General features: G+C 36.9%; 1 protein-coding gene across 1 annotated transcript in view; it reads left to right on the top strand.

Moving 5' to 3' along the window:
* Nucleotides 1-25577, top strand: part of MYO3B (myosin IIIB) — a 192068-nt gene that overhangs the window by 134642 nt on the left and 31849 nt on the right. The window contains exons 32-34 of the mRNA XM_039729329.1: nt 5226-5346; nt 13733-13796; nt 14680-14818. Coding sequence (XP_039585263.1) covers nt 5226-5346; nt 13733-13796; nt 14680-14818 — 324 coding nt within the window. The remainder of the gene's footprint in view (nt 1-5225; nt 5347-13732; nt 13797-14679; nt 14819-25577) is intronic.

Raw genomic sequence — 25577 nt, 5'->3', positions numbered from 1 at the left:
ATCTACATGAGAGAGAAAAATATATTGTCAAAGATTTTTTAAAATTATTTTCCAGATTCACAGCTGGTTTAAATCAGTGTAATCCACTGAATAATCTGACTGAAATTTTGCTTCATTGATTTACCTCACATTACAGTCTCATTAAATGTTTATTTTAGAATAATTAGAATTTAGAATTAATTAGAATTTAAAGCAACAGATAATACAATTATGAAAATATGTTTTCTAGTTAAGATAGCATGTATTTCCATGCAATGTGACTTGTCCCAAAAGACTTAAGGGAGGATTTTAATCTGGTTATTTTATTTGTGAACTGACATTGCCAAAATGCCAAATGAGTGGTGCATGCAATTCATTTAGATCTGAGGTGACATCACTGAATTCATTTTAATTAGGTCCACTTTAGCCATCTGGAATACACTGTGCAGCTCTGGTCAAGACTCAGTTTAACTATGCTTCCAGAGGTGAAAGGCAAATGACTAATCCACTGAGCCACCGTCTCCTCCTCCAACACGTGCTCGCACACTCACCATATGTCATCTGTATTAGAAAATTCTTTATCAACAACTCTAGATTTGGGCTCTTTTCCTTAAATAAGAAGTGATGGATGTTCAGAAGGAAGCATCCCCTTGTAGATTGCTTTCTTTCTATAACTTCTGCTGATGCAGTATTGCTTACATATCTCTAACATGAATTTCTGGCAAAATTTATTCCCTTTTAATAAAAAAGAGGGACGGAGAATAGCTGTGATTTACTGGTTTGCATTTATAATAAATGTAAGCTTTTAATAAAAGCATTGCCTTTGGGACTTTCAGCAGCAAAAATATAATGTTAGTTTCAGTAGAAGGCAAGGAAGTATTTTTTGCATATTTATTCCTATATTTATTCATCTATTTGTATTACTTTGTGTGTGTGTGTGTACATGCACTCAGCTAATACCATTGTATAGGTCTGAGAATTACACAAGTAAAATGTTCCAAAAACTTCTAAGCCCTTGATAAATATATCTAAAACTGTTTTCTTTAAATTTTCTTGGTAATGACTCCAAAATAGCAGATCCATTTTCCTATTTTTTTATCAGTAGTTTTCCTTCTTTTAACTACATTGTCAGTGTGAAAAACATTGGAGACATGTCTCTCCTAATGGCAGCTGAACTGATTTATCATATTATCTTAATTTCACAGTCAGGGTGAACCAGACTCGTTTGTACAGCCTGCACAGCTATGGTTAACTTTACTCTCCCATCGCCTTGTGTCCTGTACTAGCTTACAGCATCCAGTAATTCTTCATGTTTAGTATGTCTCTAGTAACCATTAAAGGCCTAATAAAATGCTCATATGCAGGGAGCATTTTAGAAAAGTGAGAAGGCCTTACAGTTTTAAACTCTGGGGCTTTATATTCCATCCTCATCTCTGAGCTAAGCTCTGTCAATGCTCAATTGTCTGATTTTACTTCTGATTTTGAGGAGAAAAAATGGAGACTATTCTTACTGGGCTTTGTGCTAAAATCAGGAAGGGACAATGTACAATAAAATCTCTTCCTTTTCCTTGCTGATACTGCCAGAATTTCATAGTCATCTTCACTTTTTTTTTTGACCAAGTCTCGAGATCAGAGACTGTGATACATGGTGGTTGGTTTCAGGCACCAAGCCTGAAACAATTAAAGAAGCGTTTGGGCAATGCTCTCAGGCACACGGTATGACTCTGAGGATGATCCTGTGAGTCAGGAGTTGAACTTGGTGAACTTGTTGGTCCCTTCCAACTCCGCACATTCTGTGATTCTGTGAATTCCATGTCCAAGGGTTGATGTGCATCAGTGACACCAGACCTGATGACAGCCTCAGTGAGTCTTGCTAATAGTCACTGTTCCTTACTGATAGTTACTGCTTGTACGTGAGAATTCATAATTTCTTCTCATAATACTTCTGCTGGAGAATTTAGGAATTTTTTTCTGCTATTAAACATGCATCACCCAATATCCATCTAGAAGGTGAAAGAGGGGAAGTATTCATGGCACCCAACAAAGGATGTGACTCTATGCCTTCTACTGCTCATTAGAATTAATTTGGCATGGAATGAATAACCAGATTTGTGGGCTCTAATTTCTCTCAGATGCTGTTAGTTAAGTTGCTGAATGCCCTTTTAACTAGACAAATTAAGGAAGTGATGTGCTGTTCCTGGGAAATCAACTGCCTTCTCTTTAGCAAGCATGAGCTTTCACTTCTGAGTTGCTGTTGTATGCTGTTTTAGGTGATGTTACAGAACAAAAATGTGTATGTGTAGAAAAAGTCTGTTTCACATGATTTTTTAATGACTGAGAATTAATCCTTCTACTGTTTTAAAACTACTTCATCTCCTTTCTTTATAGTTCTCTCATAGACCTGTGATTGTTTAGCTTTGATCTTTTTACACTGTGCTTCACAATTTGCTCTGTAATTCTATATTTCCTGTGGGACTTAGAAGGCAAATGCCTGGACTTTTCCTATCTGGAATTGGGCAATATTGTGTGTAGTGTATATTGCCTTTGTATTTAGACCTTAAAAGTTTGTAACTGCAAGATGCCACACTTCAGACTCCCTGAGGTAAATAGATTCTTGGTTTGCTAGGTGCTGAAACTGAAAGAAAACTCTCTTTGTGTGAGAAATGATCAGTACAAGAAGTAAAAATTCATGTCCTAATTTGTGGCACATAAAGCATTTAACACCGAGTTACTAATAGAAGTGTTAAAATTAAGTTCAGTTCCTATGTTGCATGTCAGATCCTGTCATCTTTGTCTATGTAAAGATCAGGGTTAAAGCTACTGTTGCTGGAAAGTTTGGAATATAGACTGAATAAGGTGAAAATGAGGTGACAGCTGGTAATCATTCTTCTTCAATGATGCAGTGATTGTTCATGGAGCAGTAGCAACATGAGTCTGCTAATTTCACACTCTTTGAGCCAAGTGCTTAGTGTCAAAACCAGCACCAGTCAGTAATGCAAATTGCTGTGATGGAGCAGCTTCCCAGCCTCTTAGACTCCCCCAGTAGACTTCTCTGCATATGTATTTCTTTTGAAGCATTATAGAGCCTGTTAATAAATGTTGAAAAGATGCAGTCCTACAAGTGCTTGACGAAGCTTTTGAGAGACTTAAAGAAGTTTGTTTGCCCTGTACTTCAGTTGTTCCAAGAGTCAAAAGTAGTAAAAATTCAGCTATTTACCTTTCAGATTCAAGGTAATTTGAAAGAAAGTTAGAAACCATCTTGTGGGAAGAGGAGGTGATTTTGAAAATACCTTTGAAAAGAGAAGACAGGGGAAAAAACTATGCTTATTAAGTCAGATACAGCAGATTTTTACATAGTGGATGGGGCAAAGACCAAATGGTTATACTGACATTAGTAAGAATCCCTGATAAAAAGAAAAACAATATTTTAATATAAAATTGCAGGGTTGATTTTATAGACACATATGCAAAGAAGTACTAAAAGCTGAGAAACTACAAAGGATAAAACTGAAGTTTATTTTATCAGTTCATTTGTTTCAGTGCTTCTTTCTAGTTCATCGACTGATGAACTGCAGAGAGGTGACTGCTGGCCAGCTGTCTCTGCTGCTGATAGCAGAGTAGGATTCTTGTCTGGTCAGTAGGGGATAGTTAAGGATTGGAAGCCTGATCACATGGGACAAGTGAGAGCTTGCCTCATCTCTGTCAGATAGGCAGACTTTCCTAGTCTGATTATCAAGGGTGGAAAGTTCCTCAAGCCTCAGGATACCTGAGCTGTGTATTTGATTCAACACCTCAGCAGGCTGAACTTCTGTCATGCCGTCTGTAAAGGTTCTGAATGGTTGTTTATTTTCATAACCTCTCATTAAAAGGCAGCTTTTGTTGCTTCTTATCCCAGAAAACTCAATGCTTTCATAAAAATCAGAAGTGTGAGATACAGAGAAATCTTGTTATCTTCTGATCAATTTCTCCGTTCCTCAATTTATTCAGAATTTGTCCTACCTCCTGGTTTCCTTCAGTAGCCTACAGTGTTGATCCTGATCCCACATGAGGTTGCCTTAGGCTTTATTTCTGTGCCTATTTATGCCTGTAATGTGGAGCTCTGGACCCCAGTGGGAGGGTTGCTCTGCCCCTTTGGGAGAATCTTCAGAATAACTCTGGTTTGTATGCATTTAGTGTGCATAAAAGCTTTTTCTGGACAGGAAACATTTAAAAAAAAATCAAATCTCCTCAGCTTAGTTCCACTATTCTTTTACATACTGTCTCTCTGTTAAAACTGCAGTCCTGCTGGACTAAGCTGGACATACCTCCTTTCTCTCACAACCCTCAGCCTTATTCAGCAACTGCTTGTTGTAAACTGAAACAATGGCACTGATACTCCAGTTATTTTTTCATTATTCAGTCCTTTTTCCCCTTAGGTATTTCTACTTAAAATAATGCTTGAAATAAACCCTACAAAATCAAATTTTGAATTTTGTGAGTTTAAGTGTATATTGCAGTCTTTTTAGTCCTTTGCCCTAAGTGCAGTATGCATCACTACCTTTGTTTTGTGCTGGAGCTTTATTACTGCTCACAGATGTAAAAAACTCAAGATAAAACTATCGAAATAATTATGGTATTTAGGTACCCAAACTCAGAGAGAGTTTATGGAAATAAAGAATGTAGATATCTTCAAAATGTTATTAATTGTTATTTTATTTGCAATATCATTCCACTATGATTATTTTTTCTGCTTTCTTTTTTTTAAATTTTTATTTAAGAATGGTATGAATTCTAATGTCTATAAATTTTCCCCTGTTTTTGTGAGAGGTATTTTAAATGTTTTATCATGGTTACAGTTAATATATCTGTCCCTGGCTCTGCACCCCATTGTCCCACAATAAAAGAAAGTAAAGCCTCTGATTCTGTAAAATTATTACTAACCCAAAGGGAAGTTTTGATTAGAGAAGTAGTTTTGGGAGTGATTTTATTTTAATAAATTCTGAGTTGGATTCATGTTTAAGTTAGACACATTTTCTTTTTGAAGCCTGTTTTCCTTGCCTGGACTGTGCCAAGTGGTCAGCAGTGAGAATATAAGGCCCCGTAGAATTTCCGGGTGTTGGTAACATTGCAAACATCGGAGTCATTCCTGTGGGGTTCTAAGGGTTCTTGTGCACTAATTCTGTAAGAGCTGGGGACATTCAGGTCTATGCTGCAGGGCCAGTTTCAGTTTCTGCAGAATCTTTCTGATTCAAAACTATGGTTTTTAGCTTTTAGGGGATATATTGTTCGTAAAAACTACACAAGATTGAAAACCAGCCTGGAGCGTGTAGCAGATCCTCAGTTTACAAGCAGCTGCTCTACTTCTGATTTTGGCTGTGAAGAAGACTGGTAAGTTGAATCCTTTGCTATCTATTCTTTAACAAAAGCTATTTCCCACACAAAATCTGAAAGGAGCAGATTTGTCATCATGATTCAGTCAGCTCTTAAAAATCTGCCATATTCTGAGGATGACCACATGTAGGTTAACAAGTTCTCCCTTCAGCTTTTGTCATCTCAGTGATCTCCCAATGAGTGGAAATGTGCTGTTTGCTCTGGATTGCTCTCCTGGTTTTGTGCACTTATTGTAAGTACCCAGGATACTGCAGATTCTGCAGACAGAATTGCAAGTGCTCAGCATTTCAGCATTTACTGCAGTGAATGTTATTAGATGTCCAAGAGTGGGAAGTTACCCCTCTGTGCCTAAAAAGCCCCATGCAGACCAGCAATGAGACCGGCAAAAGAGCTGTCAAGACCAGATGGACACTTTGTGTAACTGACAGAAAGCCTAGGAATGCTCTAAACCATGGTGGTACTCTCTTGAAGAGAAGAGGTATTTTACCACTTTAAGCAATGGATTCACTCCAGACAAATCTTCTTGTGACATTTCCCGGGTATGGGAGGCAAAAGGGATCTCTTACGTTTGACTCACCAGCATTGTTCTAGGAGGGTGGCTGCATTTGCAGGACAAGCAATGGATTCACTCCAGACAAATCTTCCTGAGACATTTCCCTAGGCATGAGAGGCAAAAGGGATCGGTTACATTTGACTCACCAGCATTGTTCTAGGAGGGTGGCTGCATTTGCAGGACTAATCCCTTTCATTAGTTTCAGTGACTGAGAGTTACTAGAATGCTGAAGCCATTCTGGAGAAGTTAACAGTTCTTTCTTTTTCCATGTATGCTCATAGCATTGAGATTTGTTAGCTTCCCTGCTGACTCTGCTACATGCCCTAGAGGGTTATTATAGAACTTTGTTCAGGTGTAACACCTGCATTCTTGCAGGTTAGTAGTGCTCCAGCATATTTTCCTTTAATCAAGTATTCTATTTCAGCAAGAAAAAGATTCAGACCATTGGACAAGGACTAAATAAATAAATAAATGGTTTTGGTAATGATTTTCAGGGTGAAGAACAAACCACTACATTTTACCATCATAGCTCTGTTTTGGGCTTGCTTGACTGCTCACTGGGGAAGGAGATTCCTAATTTATGAGTCCCTTTATGCGTGTGCAGCACCTTCTGTTTCTTTAAGTCTTTAAGGGGTGTGTATCTTGTGATCTCTTTAGGATTATTGATGATCACATGTTCATGTCTTCTCCAGTCTGCACTGATGATTGAAAGCAAGAGCTAATAAGATGTCTACTGTCAGTTTTCTTTGGCATCCAGAATTATAATTATTTACAATGTAAATAGACATTTTCATTTGGAGATGTTTGGAGGCACAGAGCCTCTTTAAAATTTTTTTATTCATTTATTTTGTGTGTAGGAATGGTTCTCTTCCATTTTTTTGCATTAAAATGTCTCTGGAATTCTTTGTTACTCGCTAGACAAATGTATTTGGATTTGGTACAACTTGGCTTAATTGTATATCTTTTGAGGCTCACAGAGAATTTATTGTTTGTTTACTGTTGAGGTGAATTTGGGCTTTGTGTAGCATGTATATACAACCTTTAAAGACATGTAGCCACCAAACTTACATTGAAATCAGTGTCTAAATGCATTTAGATATCTGACCTGAAGATGTCCATGTAAAGTACATTGGCAGTTCAGGTCTTTCACCCAGTCCAGGTTGCAGTTTGAAGTCAGATAGATAAATAAGTTCATCTTTTGCCTGGAGTTGGGAAACTGCCATTACTGCTGGCAGTTCTTAATTTAACCCAAACAAAACCTGCACATTATTTGCCTAATCCATACATTTCTCAGCAATGGCCTCAGGTTCCAGTGATGTCAGCAAGACTTGAAAATGTCAGCATTTCACAGGTAGTGTTCAGAACCCTGGGACTAAATCCAGTAATTTAGTTGCCAAAATCAAGCATCACTTTATCATGTAGCTGTTACTGGGCTGTTGTTTTAAGCACATGGATGTTCAGTCATACAGAAAACTTGTTGGAAACAGAAAGATGAAGATACTTAACACGGTAGGTTAAGCAACAAGAGAAAGCAACTTCAGTGTGTCTTCACATATTGTGGAACAAAAGTAAAGGAAATAAAGTACTATTTTCTCTTAATTTTCTTTCATTTCTACTAATTATTCTTTCTTTTTATTTATTTTTCTTTTTTTCCCCCTAACTGGTAGTTCTGGACAGTAAGAAATGAGCTTAAAGGTACTTAAGATCAGAAAGCATAATGGCACACAGTTTTGTTGTATGCATGCAGAGGAGTATAATGTTGCAGTTAAATGTATGGCAACCTGCTGTTCTTTTAAAGATCTGTGTGAAAGCTGAGTTGCAGTGTTATATGTAAAGCACTCAGTTGTACTAAATTGTGAATTTCAAAGTGTTCAGAAAAAATGAGCACATAAAAAAAATTAATCCCATAGAAGAAATTGAATCACTATACCTAGTTCATGCTCTTGAGTCAGTGAATGCAGGATATAATGAAAATGAAGCTAAAAAATTACATGGCTTTCTAATTAAATGCACACATTTGTTCATTTAGCATTACATGTTAAAATGTTTCATGCATTTATATGCTTGACTTGGTTATCAAATGCAAAGCTGATGTCACTAAGGTAACTAAGGCAAATTGAGAGTTGGCAAATATCTCTGGTTGGAGTAGAAATAGATAGTGTAAATGTTAGCAGGGAAGTGGCTTTGTCTCATTGAAAAAATGCTTATCCAATCAGTTCCACAAAGCTGTGGAAGTGTTTGTGACTCCTGCTGAAACAGGACCCTGGGAATAATTGGGCACCTGGGAAGCTGACACCAAGATTTGTGTATGAAACACCTGCCAAGCCTTTTCCTGACATCATCAGGCACTGAGAGGAAGCTGCAGGCCTGCGTGGCATCAAGGAGCTGAATCACAACCAAACCTTAAAAGGGGCAGTTATTTTAAAGTCAAACATGACTTTAAAATAACACGACAAGACATGAGTAAAACATGGTTCAAATGAGGAAAGTGGAAATCTTTCTGAGCCGTTTTTACAGTAGCTGAATAGCAGATTGACCATTCTGTATAGAGCTGAATAGGCAGAAGAGGAGGGAGGAGTGTGATGGGGTCTCCTCTTTCACAAGGAGAGCACAGACACCAGCCTTACTTAATGTGTGCTTCCATTTTGCAATGGATCATTGCAGAAATCAAAAATGCTGCATTTTTCAATGGCATAGTTAAATTTCAAGGTAGTATTAGGGATCTTTTGAGCTAATTAGGAATAATTTATGGAGAAGTGAGAAGTAATTTTCTAAAATATCATGTGATTTGAACTTGTTAGATTGACACATCTCTAGTGAATATATTTTTCATAAATATTCTTGCTTAGCAGGATAATCTACAGTTCAGTGACTAAGGACCTTAATCTATACTACCTTGTTCATCTTCTTGTTCAGACAGAGCTGTCATTCTTAAATATCTTTAAATCCCTTTAGAACCCATCAAAGTATCTGTAACCTGCATGTTCCACCATCATTATCCTTTCCATTTCCTTCCCAAATGAAAATTGTGTTAAGTACTACTGATTTGATACTTCCCCCAGAAAACACTTACTGTATTGTTAATTTTTTTCCTCTAGCTCATTGTACTATAGCTCAATGACTGCTAAACATCACAATAGAAGTTAGTTACATGTACACAATCAGTGCCATCATATTATGTTGTATAGAAGAAGGCATTGTTTCCACAGAGTGACTTAGTTACACATCAGTTGGGTTTGTGACTACAACTGTGTGTCAGTGAGTATCCCTTGCTCCTTGGTTTCCTTTGGAGCTCTGTGTGTTAAGAGTAGAAGATACTGGACATCAACACCAGTTCACACTCTTGAACTGAGTTCATTGTGATTTTTTTCCCTTGTATCTTTCTCTTTTTACCTGTTTTGTATCATGTCCAGACTTTGGTCAGCTAAGGTTCTCAAAACCATTATTTTTAGTAATGACATTCACATGAGCCTTACAGTACAGAATCAAGATTTTATAATAGAGTCTGTACACAAACTAAGCTACACAGGCACACCAACTTAGATGTTTATAAAATTATAGACAAAGAATAATTATCAGCATTTTTCTCTTCTTTGGGATGTATGCTTGTGAAAGTCAAGTTCTAGAAATGAGTCTATTTCTGCTCTCTAATGACTTGACTGATGAAGCAGAATCTTATTACTAAATTTCTATCAGTACTAAGTGAGTGGTGGTACAAGGGCTTGAGAGGGTAGGATTTAAATTAGAAACAGTTACATTAAATGTAATGAACTGCAATATCAAAGTCAATAGTGCTCCAAAGTTTACACTGGGAGGTTTACAGCAGTGAAGATACACCAACTCACTTGTGCATCGTAACATTTTGTCATCACTGTCAAGACTTGGTTAAGGTAGTATATTAGAGACTGCCCTTGAAGAAAATTATCAAGTCCTTTGGCAGCAGAAATTATCACATATCTCTGTAAACCATGGTAAAGGAAAATACCTAAGAAAGATGAAAAACTAAGGGAGACTGCCCTTGAAGAAAATTATCAAGTCCTTTGGCAGCAGAAGTGATCACATATCTCTACAAATCATGGTAAAGGAAAATATCTAAGATGAAAAACTAAGGTTCATATGGTATCATTTCTCCAATCATGAAAGAAGAATGTGAGAATAAACTGTTCTCAGTTGAGAATCAAGAAAGAAATAATGGGCTTGCATTGCAGCAAAATAATGTTAGGTTAGACATCAAGAAAAGCTTACTAATGGTAAGTTGAGTTAAACCCTGTGTAGGTTACCTTGGAAAGTCTTGACAGCTCCATCACTGGAGGTTTTTAAATAAGGTTAAACAAATATATGGGGAAAAAATAGGTGTAACTGATTTTTCTCTGAAAATGGGGGTGACTTAGATGATTTATCATTTTCAAGTGAACTGTAACATTTCTGTGCCAGTGGGTTTGGCATTGCAAGGCAGCTTTTATAGCTGCTTTTATCGTAGTGCCACCAGATGCTGCTGCAGCAGTATGGGGAGTAAGTACAGAAATGGGTCTAGAGGAATTCTCCATGTGTCTGCTTGCAATGGCATTGTTGCTGTGCCTGAAAAATGAATGAGGTTCATTTCTCAATGGCTTGCTACAATCGGAGGCCCATTGAAATAGCATGCAATGTGGATTTACCTGCATGGGCACTGGTAGATTAGCACATAACCACAGTATCCCGTGTATCACTGAGAGATTGAACATTATTTCAGTCACAAATGAGAACAAATTCATTTAGAAACTGGTTTCAAGTGAATTCTCCTGTTACATCTAAAAGCTCTTCTGTTTTTGCTGTGGTTTCTTTGGCTTGGTCTGCAGCCTGCATCTCACTAAAATGAGGTTCACTCTATCAGTCAACAACAAAACCTCCCAAGAATTCTTTTGATTAAAACAAAAAGAAAAATAATCACTATGTTGTTGTGTTTGTGTTCTTCATGGAGAGCTGATTGAAAGGGTCACATCTCTACATTTTAAACCAATTTTTTTCAGGATCTTCAGAAGAATGCCACTGGATCTTGGTAATTTATTCCCTTACACCTTTCCCATAGTTTCTCCTTGAGTGATATCAGTTTCTGTCAAGATCACATTCCTATTTTTGTATAAGGCATCTTTTCAATATGAATTTTCATTTATTTCCACAAGAAAAGCTGGTATAAAGACATTCTGGTTTCCTTTAATAGCTTCACTTTCCTATTTTTAATCATAGCAAACATTGAGATTATTGCTTATGATGGAAATAGGAAGTCTGCAATCCTTGTGGCATGCAGTAGTATCCATGGGCCTGATTCTGATGTCATGTAAGCTTCTAATTACTGTTCCTAAGTTCAGTTACTCAGGATTTTTAAAGGCATAAATGGGAATTTGGGAACAATTTTCCAGTGTCATCTAGTTTTTACCTCCTTCCCACCCCTTTGGAATTTTTCATCTACCCACACTGGAAGGATTAAATTTGTTCTATTCTATAAAATATTGCTTTTGCAAAATGAACTGAATTATTTCTGGTAGAATACCTAGTAGTGTTTCTAACATTTTCAAAAGCTTTTCATTTACTTTCATTTAAATAATGAAAGTAAAAGTGCCATTACTTATACTAGTAATGGCCAGAGTAACTCCAAAACTAGGTATTTTTTCTCCAGCATAAATTAATCTCCATAGATTAACAAGATTTATGTGGCTATGGTTCAGCTGCTTTCAGTGCTAAGGATAGTGAGTCTATACACTATACAGATGTGTAGACAGACCTTAAGAATCAATGTTTCTTTCTTTTTCCAATGTTTCTTGCAAGTGGAGTGATTTATAGACAGCCTGTATGTGAAGACTGAGGCATATTACAGCTCAGTAGCTGAACAGTCAGCAGCAAATTGTTGAGTTGCCTGACTGAAACCAGGCCCATGAACCCAGATCGGCCGCTGATACCACATTTTCAGAAGTATTCCCTGCCAGTTTGACATTGTGGTGGGCTGACCTTGGCTGGCTGCCAGGTGTCCACCAAGCTGTTCTGCCATTCCCCATCTTGTCAGGACAAGGGAAGAAAAATGCAATGAAAATCTCACGAGTAACAGCTAGTAGTCAAGTGCATACTTCTGGTAGCAGCAGTAATTCTGTGGAAGGATGGGCTCTCTTGCGGCAAATACAACCCACTTTAGGATTGTTTTAATCAGAAACAGTGCATCACTGGGATCCTGACAGAGAGTTGGGGTTTAGGGGCTTCCAAATTCCAGAGGCTGATTTTTGCTAGCTTGAGCTGTACAGAAGGGAAGTTGTGGATTTTTACCTTTGTGCTTTAAACAATTATATAAGGTTCTAGCTGTGGCAAGGTTGTGTAATTTTTTTAGTAGAAGACAGAGATATTTTCATGCTGCTCATTTAGATCCAGATCCAAACCACCACAAAATCTGAATCTTGAAATTGATATGATGATTCAGTCTGGTTTTGGCATTGTAGGCTATTTGCAACATACTGATCTGACAGCAAATTTTGATTTTGACATCCACCACAGTGGTACTGGAGGATTATTAATCGTTTTTACCTTGTATTTGATTTATTTTCAGAAATGTTGGGGGAAAAGGGAGTGCATCGTCTCAAAAAATGCTTGAGGCAATTTTGGGGAGAAGTGGTAGGTTATCTAACCAGTGCCACTAAATAAATTATTATCCAAATAATATATTTACAAGATAAACAGTAATAAAGAACTTTACAGATAATATAGTATATGCACAAATGCAGTGTAAAATACAGTCCTAGACATAGGTTGTACTTTCCACTTTAAGAGGTGTGCCAGTACTAAATGATAATGCATTTCTAAAATGGATCCCTTCCTTTTCTCCAAGGAAAACACAAGTTTAAATTCAATTTACATTTTAGGGAGAATGTTTTTTTCTCTTTCTTTGTGTCAAAGAATAAAGGGGGACTTAAATTCCCCTTGTCTGACATGCAAGTCCGATGTTCCCTCATGAAATTGAAACATTACAGAAAGGGTGAATGTTTATCAACTTCATTCTCTTTTGACAATGAAAAAGTCTTTGTATTAATCCCAGTTTGAGGACCATGAGCATACCAAATAATTTCTGTGAGCCTCAATTTTTTTAATCCACTAAATGAAATTGGTAGCATCTTTTTTGGTATTGGATAGCTGAAGATTCTGAAACAAGTTCTGTCTGGGTGGACTTTACTGTTGAAGAAATCCATTGACTTCAAAGGCCTGACAATGAGGATCACAGCCTGCAGAAGGTTTTTATGTTACTTTAATCAGCATTAATGAAGTAGGAGTTGGCCTTTAATATTTTTATGGCGACATAATGTGATGGTAAAATAGTAACAGATATAGACAAAGAATCTAAGACATTTTACTTCTTGCTCTTTCTTTAACCCACATGGCTCTAGGAGAGCACGTGTGTTTCACTTCTTGCTCACCCATCAAATTTTGAGTGTCTAAGTTTGAATTCTGTGAAAATAGCTTCTCACAGCCCTGGGAAAAATATTTAATGTAAAATCTTAACGAATTAATACATTACTTCAATTTAATTGAATTCTTGTAAACTCATTTTACACATCTGCACAAACGCACAGATTTTTAATGACAAATTCATTGTTCATAACCTGTTGCTGTGTTTAACAGTATGCACTTTTTTATAAAAGGAAATGGGACTGGTCTGTTTTTTTTTCTGAATTGATTGTATGTGCATATTTAGAAATTGGGGAGGGAGAAAAGGGAAAATCAACAAAAAAAGTGTGTATGCCAGTAAAGCTTTTACAAGAGTGAAGAAATTACAATATTTAAAATAAATTTTTTCATTTTCTTTGCTTTTAGGCAGCAAACCAGTAACCAGTCTTCTCCTGTGGTGCCTGATTTTCCTGACAAACAAACTAAAAAGGTAGTACTAAGTTTATATTCTAAAACAACATCCCATTATAACTTCAAATTCCTGAGTCCACAGTTCTGCAATGTGTTCATGTCTGCTTGGCATAGCCATCTGAACATGAAACCGTTAGTGATGTTTTGAAGTCTTTGAGACAAAAGCCTGCTTGCTAAGAACTTTAGTTCTGTAGAGAGACAGGGAGGTACAGTGAATAAGAGAATCAAAAGGCTGGAAATTTGCTGCTGAGAATAAATGCTAGCTGCTCCCTGAGGTGATTTGTCTGTGCACTTCACTTTCTACAGATGTTAGAGACTCTTTTTTAGTAAGGACCTGAGGTTCTTTGGTAGCACTTTGATATCCTGCTCGAATTCAATATGTGAAATGGAGGAGTCGCTCTGTGACTTGGAGCACAGCATAGTCTTTGAAGTCTGATCCAATTTTTGCTGCTTACCATTTGATGTTGAAAGGATGAAATGGAGAAAATGTACAGTTTTTGCCAGTAACTCTGCTGAGCATATGTAAGATTAAAAAAACAAAATCCCTTGGATGATGTACTTAGAAATGTTAAGCAGATTAATACCTTCCTATAGCTTTTTCTAAAGATACAAATTAACTATGAGAGGAAATCAGCATACAGTGCATGCTATGATTTAACTGCATGAGGAAAGGGGATAAATAAGTTAAATGGAAAAAAGTAAACAAATGTTTGTGACATGGGTGCTAAGTCAGTGTTGCTGAAAGCCACAAGAATCTTGTGTAACTTAAATCTAGCATTAGATGTTTCAGAGAGTCTTGGAAAATAGCAAGTTGCTCGCTATGAGATCACAGCTGTAAGTTATCATAAGCAAGTGGAATCAATGCATTTCTTATGTGCCTAAACCAGCATTCTTTATTCCAGGATAATTTGGATGAGATTTCTGCTTCTCCATTTATTCTAAAAACTTCATTTGAAACTAATGATTCACAATCAATTAGCCAATCCCAGACAGTTTCAGACCATCAGTTGTCAAGTCTCTTGACATCCTGTAAAAAAGGAGGTAAGAAATAATAAAGTAGCAGAGATATTTTGTTTACTGCTTATAAGCTACATGTTTTCAGCATGCAATTTGCTTTATATATGGATGAGATCATTTAACAATCCCTTGAAAAGCAGGAAACATAACAGAAAAACTTTCTTCTACACATTTTCACTCTGGAAATATGAAAAAGCCCTTAAGTCTCTGTATTATAGAGGCAAAAGTAAAATGATTTTTAAAAATACACCTTCTGTTAAAAGTGTCATTGCTAATCTCAAAATACCCTTTTAATGAAATCAAATCTACCTTCAAGAGCTTCAGCTTTCCTTTGCCTTCCAACCTCAGAAGTCAAAGACGGTAATGAAATCTCTCATGTTGGGCAGAATGAAAGACGACTAGTTTGTTCACACACACAAAGATTCAGTCAGCAGCACGGGAACATCTGCAATAATTCTGCAATCTATGCAGGGCAATTTTTTTAATTTTATTTGCTGTTATGTTATTTTTGCCTTGTTTAGCAAGAGTTCCAAAACTTAATGTAAAACATTTTGACATTTTTTGAATTTTACCTGGTTTATCTGTGGATATTCCAGGAAATCATTACCTATCAGAATACCTTTCTCTTTTCATGGGTTTTGTAATCGTCCTATCTTTGCAAATCCATGAATGCAGACTTCATTACTAGACTGTAGAATAACTTTCACAGTTTAAGATTAAGTAGGTTGATAATGTGATATCTGTAACCAGAGCCAAAATGTATATGATAGTAAATTAATTTGCAGATGAATACTGAAAATTAGTAGTTTATAATGTCATGCTCTTAATTAATATTACTGTTTGTTTATTTATTTAATGGGACACCTTTCATCTTGTAAATCTACAAATATTTATCTGAATAATTAAGCCCTAATCCTGCAATTTATGTGTTTAAATTTTACAGAGTTCAGTAAAACTATTTACAAGGTAAAGGTGAGAAGAGAAGTATTTATAGGGAATTTGTTCTGTTGATTCAATGTTTTTCCTCTTTTAAACAGGCATAATGTGCTTTCCATGCTAAAAAGAGAATCGTATTTAAACAGAGCAGATTGAGAAATCCATTCTTCCCTTTTCATGCATTTCAGTCCATATGGGCTTTGAATCCGTAGTGTGGAACTGCAGGGGAAGTTTGCATTGCTATCTTAAATTATTGCATGTTAAACAATAAACCTGTCAAACAGAAATATCTTCATTGCAGCAAATCCTCTTGAGGAAAGCAGTCAGGGCCCAAATCCATCATCTTTACTCTCACTGCATATTGTATGTTACCTTGCAACTGGTCTCCTTGAAATCAAAGACCTTGTGTCTGAGGTAAAACAATTAGAGTAAAACTGGCAGAAATACACCCTTAGCAAATATTATTCAGAACCATTACCCAGTAATTTAGAGTGTCTTCAAAAATGTGGAATCATAAAAGAATAAAATTTGAAAAGGAGATAAATGCAACATTGATCTGAACTATTGAAGAGACATCTATATTTAAATGAATAAGCATGCAAATGCAGAGAAGTAAGTTTCCTAGTTAAGCATGAAAATATTCAAATGGATGATCATATAAATCACATTTCAATGAGTAACTATTAAATAAGTAAAGCCAGTGATGAATAATAACTTCTTTGGGTGCTTTTAAAAGCATGGCTTGCATTCAGACATGCAGATGCTTTCACCTGGTGCTCAGTCTGTATTCAGCCGCAGTGTATGAAGTACACTTTTAAGCAGGTAATATTCTTCCACTTCTGTGAAAACCAAGTGAAATAGGAAATATCTCTTTGGAACAAGAAAGCACTTATAAAAATATGTGAGTTTTACAGTGTGATACTAAATAAGCTGCTATTCACACTAAAAAGCTGCCCACTAGGTAGTCCAAACAATGCAAAGACTGTTACTTTTCATAGTGAAACATTTTTCTGCAATGTTAGAGACTGTTTTTTAATTCTCTGTGAATTACATTACAGACAGCACTAGTCTGCCAGCTTGGTGGTACTTGGACCTGAAATACAAAGGCCAGTGGGAAAGGGAATGTGACAGGTTTCTGCACTGGTCCATGACCCAGTTATGAAGCAGCGTTGGTGTTTGCTTAAGGAGGAAGTCTGTATGCAGGCTTAAGCACAAAAGGAAGGACAGGCTGCTTATTTGTCTTGAGGCCTTAGTAGGTGAGGGTCTAGTTCAGTCAAGAGGGGACAGAACACAAAAGGACAAAATGGTTGATATGACTTTGCATGTTTTTATATTCATCTGTTCTCTCATATCTTGTTATCTGGCTGTCCAATAGCACGGGTGCCTGTTCTTAATAACAGATTGGCAAAGGAAGAATAGAGTTTGCATGTTTTTATATTCATCTGTTCTCTCATATCTTGTTATCTGGCTGTCTAATAGCACAGGCTGCCTGTTCTTAATAACAGATCGGCAAAGGAAGAATAAAGAAAATTTCTACAAAAATCATGCAAAGACTATACTCTGTAATTAATACAGAGACAAAAACCTGTTTTTCACATCAAAAGCCTTCTCACTGGGTCATAGAAAGACTGAGCAGTATGGCCAAACCGCAAGCACAGCAAGTGCATGCGTGTGCTGTGATTCTATAGAGTCACAGGAGCTGGTTTTACACTGCACAGACATTCCCCTGAGCTCTGCCAGAGCACTGGCACAAGAACAGTGACAATGCTGAGAATTCCCTCCAATGTTTCTGCTGTACACAGTGCCTGGGCAGAGAGTCCAGTCATTAGTAACAATTAAACCAGAAGTTAATTATTCTAGTCACAATATAGTACCGAAGAAATTGAAATAATATAATCTCAAGAGGCCAAGTAGTGATACTCCCATAGATGAGATTGATAGTGAGAATGTTTGAAATTATTAATGAAGGGTGCTTCATAGGGAATTGGCCGATGTAACTGTGCTTCAAAGGTGTGACAGATTATCTGAGATGCAAAGGAAATACGTCTGCAAAAGGAAAGCTAATAGTACCTCTGCATTGACCAAACAATGACACATTTTTTTATGCTTAGCACAGACATTTTGGACAAGTGAGAAAATACACAGAGTCTCTGGCCATGGACATTGTCCCGTGGGAGAACAATGTGACTTGTGGATATGTTCAGTTTATGCCTTTCACCCCATATTGCAATGCTGAAACTTTGTGAAAAGTAGAGAAATTTGCCAGGATTCTGTGAGATCTGGAAGTATAGTCTGTAGTGTTGTCTATAGCCACAGTCAGAGGCAGTGAATAGTCCATTTCAGTATAGCCTTTGATTTTAGATTCTTTAATCTTTTATATTTTCAAAACTAGGGGAAATTAGGGCTTGGTATGTTTCAAGCTGGAGTCCCATTAGTCAGTGACCCATTTCTAATGTTTTTCTTGCAATATGTATTTTTTTTTTATGTTGATAATTTTCTCTTCCTTTCTGGTAAACCAGTCATAAAATGGAATTTGGTGAATGTAGTTGTGCTGGGTTTGGACAAACGTATGAAGTCACTGTGTTTTGCACTGATGGAGGACAAGCAGATAATTAAATATGTCAAGTTACTGCTTGATGGGGAGGAAGTCTGCTGCCCACCTTGCCCACTGTGGTCAAGTTTTAGTAGGGGCACTGTGGGCATGGGAGACATTATTCCCAAAATTTTACTCTGTGGTTGTCGTCACACAGATGATATTTACCAGTTCATCACCCTAAACAAGAAATTTTAAATAATGATGACTTCATTAGAAGTTCGGACTTAACTCCAGTTTTAAAGAAGTGATCCAACTTTAATGCTAAGAAGCATGATCGTGTTAAAATACCCAATCTAAAAAGAACAGTGGCTTGGAAGTTTGATCTTTGCTTTAGAGTACAGTTTTCTTTATGCCAGACTTTATTATTGAAAATACTTTAAACTGCCTCAGTCTAAAGTACAGTCTTAATTCAATGTCTTGTGATTGCAAATGAAAGGTGCTTAAATATAGAGATGTATGTTACACTACATGGAAGTTTAATGTTGCAGTAGAGTTTTAACTCTGGTCTCATTTCATTCCTATTTTTACATTTTTTGAAAAAAGTTAACGGCTCTGGCAAAGCAATGATCAGTAGTGGCTTGGAAATGGGGGCACTTTTTATCCTTGAATTCACAGAAATTCAATATCCCAGCATGACTGTAATAGGTATTATAGTAAAGAACAGGCGGTATCTCACACAAAATGTGGTATCAAGATCTGGGTTCCTTGTAACAAAAGATGCCACTTCACTTTGTGCGAGTAGAGAGGGATCAAGCCATTCAGCTGTTTGTGTAACTCAGCTTCCTGTTTGATTTCATTGTAACAAACCTTCCTTTCTAAGTAAAAACAAGACCACTGCTACATGATGTAGTGTAGTGAAATACTGCATGGACTTTCAACTAGTTGTCACTGACAGATGGGATGATATTGACACATAATTCCATTCATTTCAGAGTCCTATAATTCAAGAATTTAAAGGAAAGAATTTGTAATCTATTTAGAATTACTTTTGGTTGTTTAAACAGGAGTTTCATTTCATCATTTTTAAGCTCTCCACTGAGACTAATCTTACACTGAGGGAATATAAATCATGAAAAACTTGACTGTAGTCAGTAAAATCATAACAGTGAGAAGAATCGGGTCTCTTGGTTATAAAAAAATTACATGAAAAGTTTTCTATGTATCTGGGATTTAGGGGAGCTTGGGGCAAAATATTTGGTTTTGTTTCAGGTGATTTTTCTGAGTGGGTCAGGTTTGAGTTGGTAATTCTTTTACAAATAAAATAGCATGATCACAGGACTGTTCGACTGTTACAAGGAACTCTGAAAAGGCCAAGATAGTGTTACATATTATGATCTGATTGTGCTGAGCATGCTGCAGCTCTGTGCGAGGCCTGTGAGATCTCCATAGTATTCTCCTACAACATACCACACTCTAACAGACAAATTACTATCAGCCGTGTTGCAGCTGAAGGCTCCAGCAGAGGAGTTGCTGATCTGCTATGTTGTCCAATGAATTTCCAGTGAAAAGAACCTGCTAGTGTTCTGTGGCTTTTGAACCAAAATCTGACTGGGCATATGCAGGAGAAAAATTAGCTTCTTTTTATTTTTAGTGTCTTCAGTGATACTAAAAGAGTATCACTAGATTACTGATCTCATCACACCTGGGATACATGCTTTGGGCTTACTAAATGGAAATCATATTTCCAGATCATTCATTTATCTTCCAAATGTATAAGTAAAATTCCTCATAAGAAAATATTTTTTAGGATGTCTCTTGAGAAAATAAACTGGTAATAAAGCCATGTGTCAAAGCAGTCATTACTGTTAAGAACTGCCTGGATGGCCAGGCTCAGAGAGTGGTGGAGAATGGTGCTGCATCCATATTTTCTGGTCACTAGTGGTGTCCCCCAGGGATAAGTGTTGGCCCAGGTAACCAGTGACGGAACAAGAGGTCGTAGTTTTAAGTTGTGCCAGCCAGGTTGACATTGGACATTAAGAAGAATTTCTCCACAACAAGGGTGATTAAACATTGGCATGGACTGCCCAGGGAGGTGGTAGGGTCACTGTCCCTGCAGGTATAAAGACTGAAAGTGGCACCCAGTGCTATGGTCTAGTTGACAAGGTGGTGCTCAGTCGTAGGTTGGACTCAATCTCAGTGGTCTTTTCCAACCTAGTTGATTCTGTGATTGTGTTTCTATCCTTATAGGAAAGGATAATCACCTTTCTAGGCTTGTGAGGCTGCATGGTTATGCAGGTAGATGCTTTTGGTGAGCCTGGTACTGTGCATTGCATTGCACGTGGTGGGACCCTGCAGAAGGCCCCAGGAGGAACCATCACCTCCCATCCAGTGGAAACCCGAAGGCCCCAGGAGGAACCATCACCTCCCATCCAGTGAGGTGAATTTTCACTTTCTGGAATTGAACAGGAGCCTTGCAGCTTCACTAGCCATTAGGGTGAGAAAGATTACCTCATTTTTAGACTTTCAGTTCTTTACCATGTAATTCAGTGTGAATTTAGAAAATCTAACTGTAAACATAAGTGACATCAGTTGCACTTCTCTTGGCCTTATGTAAATTTTTCAGCTGAGACTTGCAGTGATGATGTTTGCATTCTGAACTGATTCACCCATCAATGGTTTCTGTTAAATCTTTTGCTACTGTGTAATGGCATGATATGCAGCCTGAATTTTGCCAAAGTATCAGACCAACAAATCTGAAAAGAAATTGGCTGTTCATAAATCTTTCTTTACTGCACAGCTTCTTAATTGTTTTTTTCCCCTCCAACAGGCAAAGACACAAACAGTGGCAAGTGATAAATACAAGCTTTGATTTGTTAAACACATGTTAGCTCTATGTTTAGCCCTAGGCAGTGAATTTCATTATAGGCTGGTTTACTTCTGGATTGGTTATTGTGATTGCTTCCAATGCGAAAAGATTTGACCTGCAGCCATGACTGATTAGTATCAGAGGTGAGAGATAAAATAAGATGCAAGTAAACTGCAGAGATAAATTGCAATAGAGTTCTCCAGAGACAGCTCAGTACTTGTTCTATGTAAAACAAGTTGAAATTCAGCTTGTAATGACTGCATTGCAATAAAAATGGGTTGCAGAACTCTCTCATTGAAATATCAAAAATTGTAGTAGGAAATCCAAGAAATTTAATGATGTTGAATAATAAGTACATGATAATGCTGTGCCAAAACCCTGTAGGTTTTAATAGGGGTTCAATTTCTCCTCTTAACACGTAATGTCCACTGATCCAAGCTGCTGTTCACCTGCTCTTTGTCTTCATTTTCTATCCACAACATACAGGTTTGTTTGAACGCTTCTTTTAGTTGTATCTTTGAGGGTAGTTACGTTTTTTTGTCAGCATTTCACTGTCCTGTTGTTATTGTTTGAAAATTCTTTTAAGTGTTCCATATCACCCTTATTCTTTTGCCACAGTTATTAGTGCTCTGAATTAGCAGCATATCTCAGATGACTGATGTACATATATGCATATGCACATATAGTGTTGCTCCTAATTCATTACTCTTCTGTTTCTGAAAAAAACACACAACTTTTATAAGTAAACTTTGTTAGAGTAAGTACACCAAAAATAACTCTAATAATATTTTCTCAATGGCTTTTTTTTTTTCAAATTGCAGAAATTTTTAACTTTTTTCCTCACATCAGAAAATTTTAGATAATTTCTTTATTTCTGGGTATTTTGTAATAAAAAGGCTAAGACCATTAATTGTTTGCTTTTATAGAGCTGTGATTTAATCTGCTAGCTGTATGTTAACAATTTCTCGGTGTTTGCTGGTATTTAAAAATCTGAATTCTCTGTACGGAATTCCCCACCACTAGTAGTCATAGCTGGAGTAGTAATAGCTGGATTTCACATCTTTCTAGAAGACACTGCATGCTTTCACAAATTATTTTACTCATTCTTCATAGATACTGTGAAGAGATAATATACTACTAAAAGCAGTAACATAATTACTGTGATGTTGCAGAATGTTGCATGAGGTGTGTGGGATAGGTCAGAGAGTACAAATTAACTTCTTAAGTATTTTGTATGGGTTTGGATTTTTTTCCTATGTTCTAAATTTGAGTTGTAATTCTAGTGGATGTGATTAGCTGCTGAAAATCATATACGGCTCAGTAGAAGCCCAAACCATGGCATATGATATGCATGGTTGATGAATGCAATTGAGAAAACAAAACCAAAACATCTCTGACAAGTAAAGGGGACAAAATGAGGACAAAATGTTTGCAACCACATATGTGAAGATGTAGGTACTACAAGTTACTCATAGATACAGTTTGATAAATAGGTATTCCATTCACTAAATTATGAACTGGTTCTGAGGCATTTGGGTGGAAGAAAGATTGCCTTACATGACTTATTCATTAGCTCTGCTCATGACAATGATTGCATTACTTGGCTGTCCATCATTACTTCTCTCTACTCACTAGAAGTATTTTGTATTTCAGTTCTCTCATGGATAACCTCAGATGATTCTAATGATTAGGCTGAGTAAAGCAATAGCCAATACTAGCTTGTCACAGTGATTGTGAGTTTACGAAGCTCCCTTCTGACCCCAGGCTTGGGATAATCTTTCTTGAGGATCTTCCTTGCCTATGGAGAGAATTCCAGGAAGAAGTTGTTGTGCTCAAGTGTTGGCAGTACAGCAGCAAAATAATGCCACACCCGCACCTTCCTTTCTTATAACACCTTTCCCCTAAGGGAAGGTCAGAGTACCAAAATCACAGGAAATATTGTTACTGATGCCAGTGGGAAAAGAGGAGCTGCTTTCCTCTGTGTGGTCAGGCAGGCAACAAGCATATCTTAATTATAACACAACATGTATAAAAGAAGAGTTCTATGAATTCTAATATTCCTTTTCCTAAAAATACCTCAGTACCTGTTCTTTGTCCTTAAGGTTTGTCCTGCCTTGTGCATGTGAAAACATAGGCAATGAACAGTGTGAGAAGGCAAGAAGCACAACTGTGTAATTAGCAATTACTGCCTCTTGCTGGTCAGGTTGGTCTGCCCTACCAGGCTAAGTCTGACAGGGAGAATGCAGACATGACTTACAAGCTGAATAGCAGTAAGAATACCCATGAAGATTTGATCATCTTTAACATGTCCTTCTTCATCTGACTGTCTTACATGTTGTTGGGAATCAAATATAGATGATGCATGTGATTACCTAGTAGTAAAAAGTTGGAAAGCTGTGCCAGCTCTTTACCTTCAGTTGCAGCTGGTTTTTGTCCTAGGAAGAGCTTCTTCGATTCTTTGTCTGTGGCTTTGTGAATGTAGTGCTGTTCTTGAGACTCCCATCTCACCAATGTGCTTATGTTGCCTCCTGCACACACACACATGTTACATTCAAAATAGGGAAAAAATACTACATTGTTCCAGCCTCGTTTTGTAGTTCTGGGATTTGCAAACACCAAAAATGCCCTGCAGCAAAGTGGTGCAATTGTTTTTTCTACATTCTTTTAATGCTGTTCTTTACTGCATATTCTTAGTCACGATAAAGAGCATGACTATCAAATGAATAGCAGCAAGCTTGTCAGTTTTAAAGGACTTATTTGGAAAAAAAAAAACCAACAAGTAAGTTTGTTGCTGCTCAAAAAAAAGAAAAAAAGCTAATTTTAGTAGCAGCATAGATAGGTGGCGTTTCAAAAATTAAGAACATCTACTTGCTGTAGTTAAAAATTGGTAAAAAGGATATTTGTGGTACAAAAATCTTTGAGCTCTTGATTTGTTTTCAGAGACAGGTGAATATATATGGAGTTCAGGTCTGCGTACTGCCTCGCCTAATGTCCCAAAAGGGCGCAGGAACAAGATTCTAGTTTGGGCTAACCCTCATATTTTGCTCATCAGACTTTGAGACTAAGTGATGTAAATTTCTTTAATCTCTTTGTTGTCCATGTGCTTCCAATTAATATTTCATTCATAAAAACTGATAAATTGGAAGTTCTTAATCTCCTCATAAGGATTTGCCCCTTGCAATGGTATTCAGAACAGCTGTAAGTTCATGTCTGTAGTATATATCAGTTTTCTGACTGCATATCCAGGCTCACACTTAGTGCCTTTTGATCATTGATTTAGAGCCCAAGAAGGGTAAACTCCTCGGCTTCATATCCAAAGGAGCTTAACTGCTTTAGAAAAATGAAATTTTGCATGACCATATTTAGATACTCTTATTTGTAAACCATGGTCTTCTTAAAAACATTCCCTGGGAAGAACATAGTCATCAGACAGCCATAGGCAGACATGTCTCAGGGCATTGCAAATGAAGCAGGATTTTCATTATTGTCTTTCATCATCATAAGCAACTTACAAACTAAAACTTTCAAAATCAGATTGTCTGCATGGTAGTAGCATGCCACACAAGCTAATCATTGACACATATTGAAGAAAATCATTGTTAATTCACAGAACTCTCCTTCTTGTCCCACCCACAAAATAAATATGCACAGTCAGAAAGCATCTGCCAATTTTCTGCTTAAATTCTGTTACTTGTTTGTGGAATTGTAGTCACTTTTGGTGTGACTTGCAAGGGGGGAAAAAAAGAGAGAAAAAAAAAGAGGAACCAATCTAATTTTTATTTTTGAAAGAGATTATAACAGTAGGGCAGAAAATGGTGACCACGGTAGATTAAACCATGCAGAACTTCACATGTAGGGAAAATGTGTGACAGACATGGACAGACATCATGGAATTAAAACCAATCCAGAAGTGGAGTGGAGAGGCAATATGCCATCAAAGAAGAAAACCTGTGCAGACAAGCATGATAGAGGAAGAGGCAAATGAGATGAAAAACTAAAAAGATACTGTTCAATTTCAGTAAAAACAGAAGGCTTGGTAGCCTTGGCAAATGTCCTGCTGCTTTCTGTAGTATTTCTTTGCTCATATCTAGTTTTTCAGGGAAAAGTATTATTCTAGTTTAGAGCGTTTGAAAGGAGAATTACAATTCATTCTCTGTTTTAAAAGGAAAAATCTTTTTGAATGGCAATACTTACCAAAAAATTTGCTTTGCTGTACTGTCCATAGTATTGCATCACAGTTTGCAACACTTTATATCCTTATTTGCAACATCGTTTTTTTGTTTTGCTTAGGAAGCCTGTGCCTCTGAAAGGGTAGAGCATTAATTGGTCCAAAATCTTTGAAAATAAAGAGACCAGATGAAGTAAGGGAAATTTTTCCTTGTGTAATAACAACTTTTTCTTTAGTGATCCTTTTTCACGTTCTGTTCATGAACTTTGGAAGCTAA

The sequence above is a fragment of the Passer montanus genome, unplaced genomic scaffold (assembly GCF_014805655.1).
Source record: "Passer montanus isolate IOZ18808 unplaced genomic scaffold, ASM1480565v1 scaffold1, whole genome shotgun sequence".
NCBI classification, from domain to species: domain Eukaryota; kingdom Metazoa; phylum Chordata; class Aves; order Passeriformes; family Passeridae; genus Passer; species Passer montanus.
The sequence above is the reverse complement of the archived record's forward strand: the minus strand, read 5'-3'. Positions and strand labels throughout refer to the sequence as shown.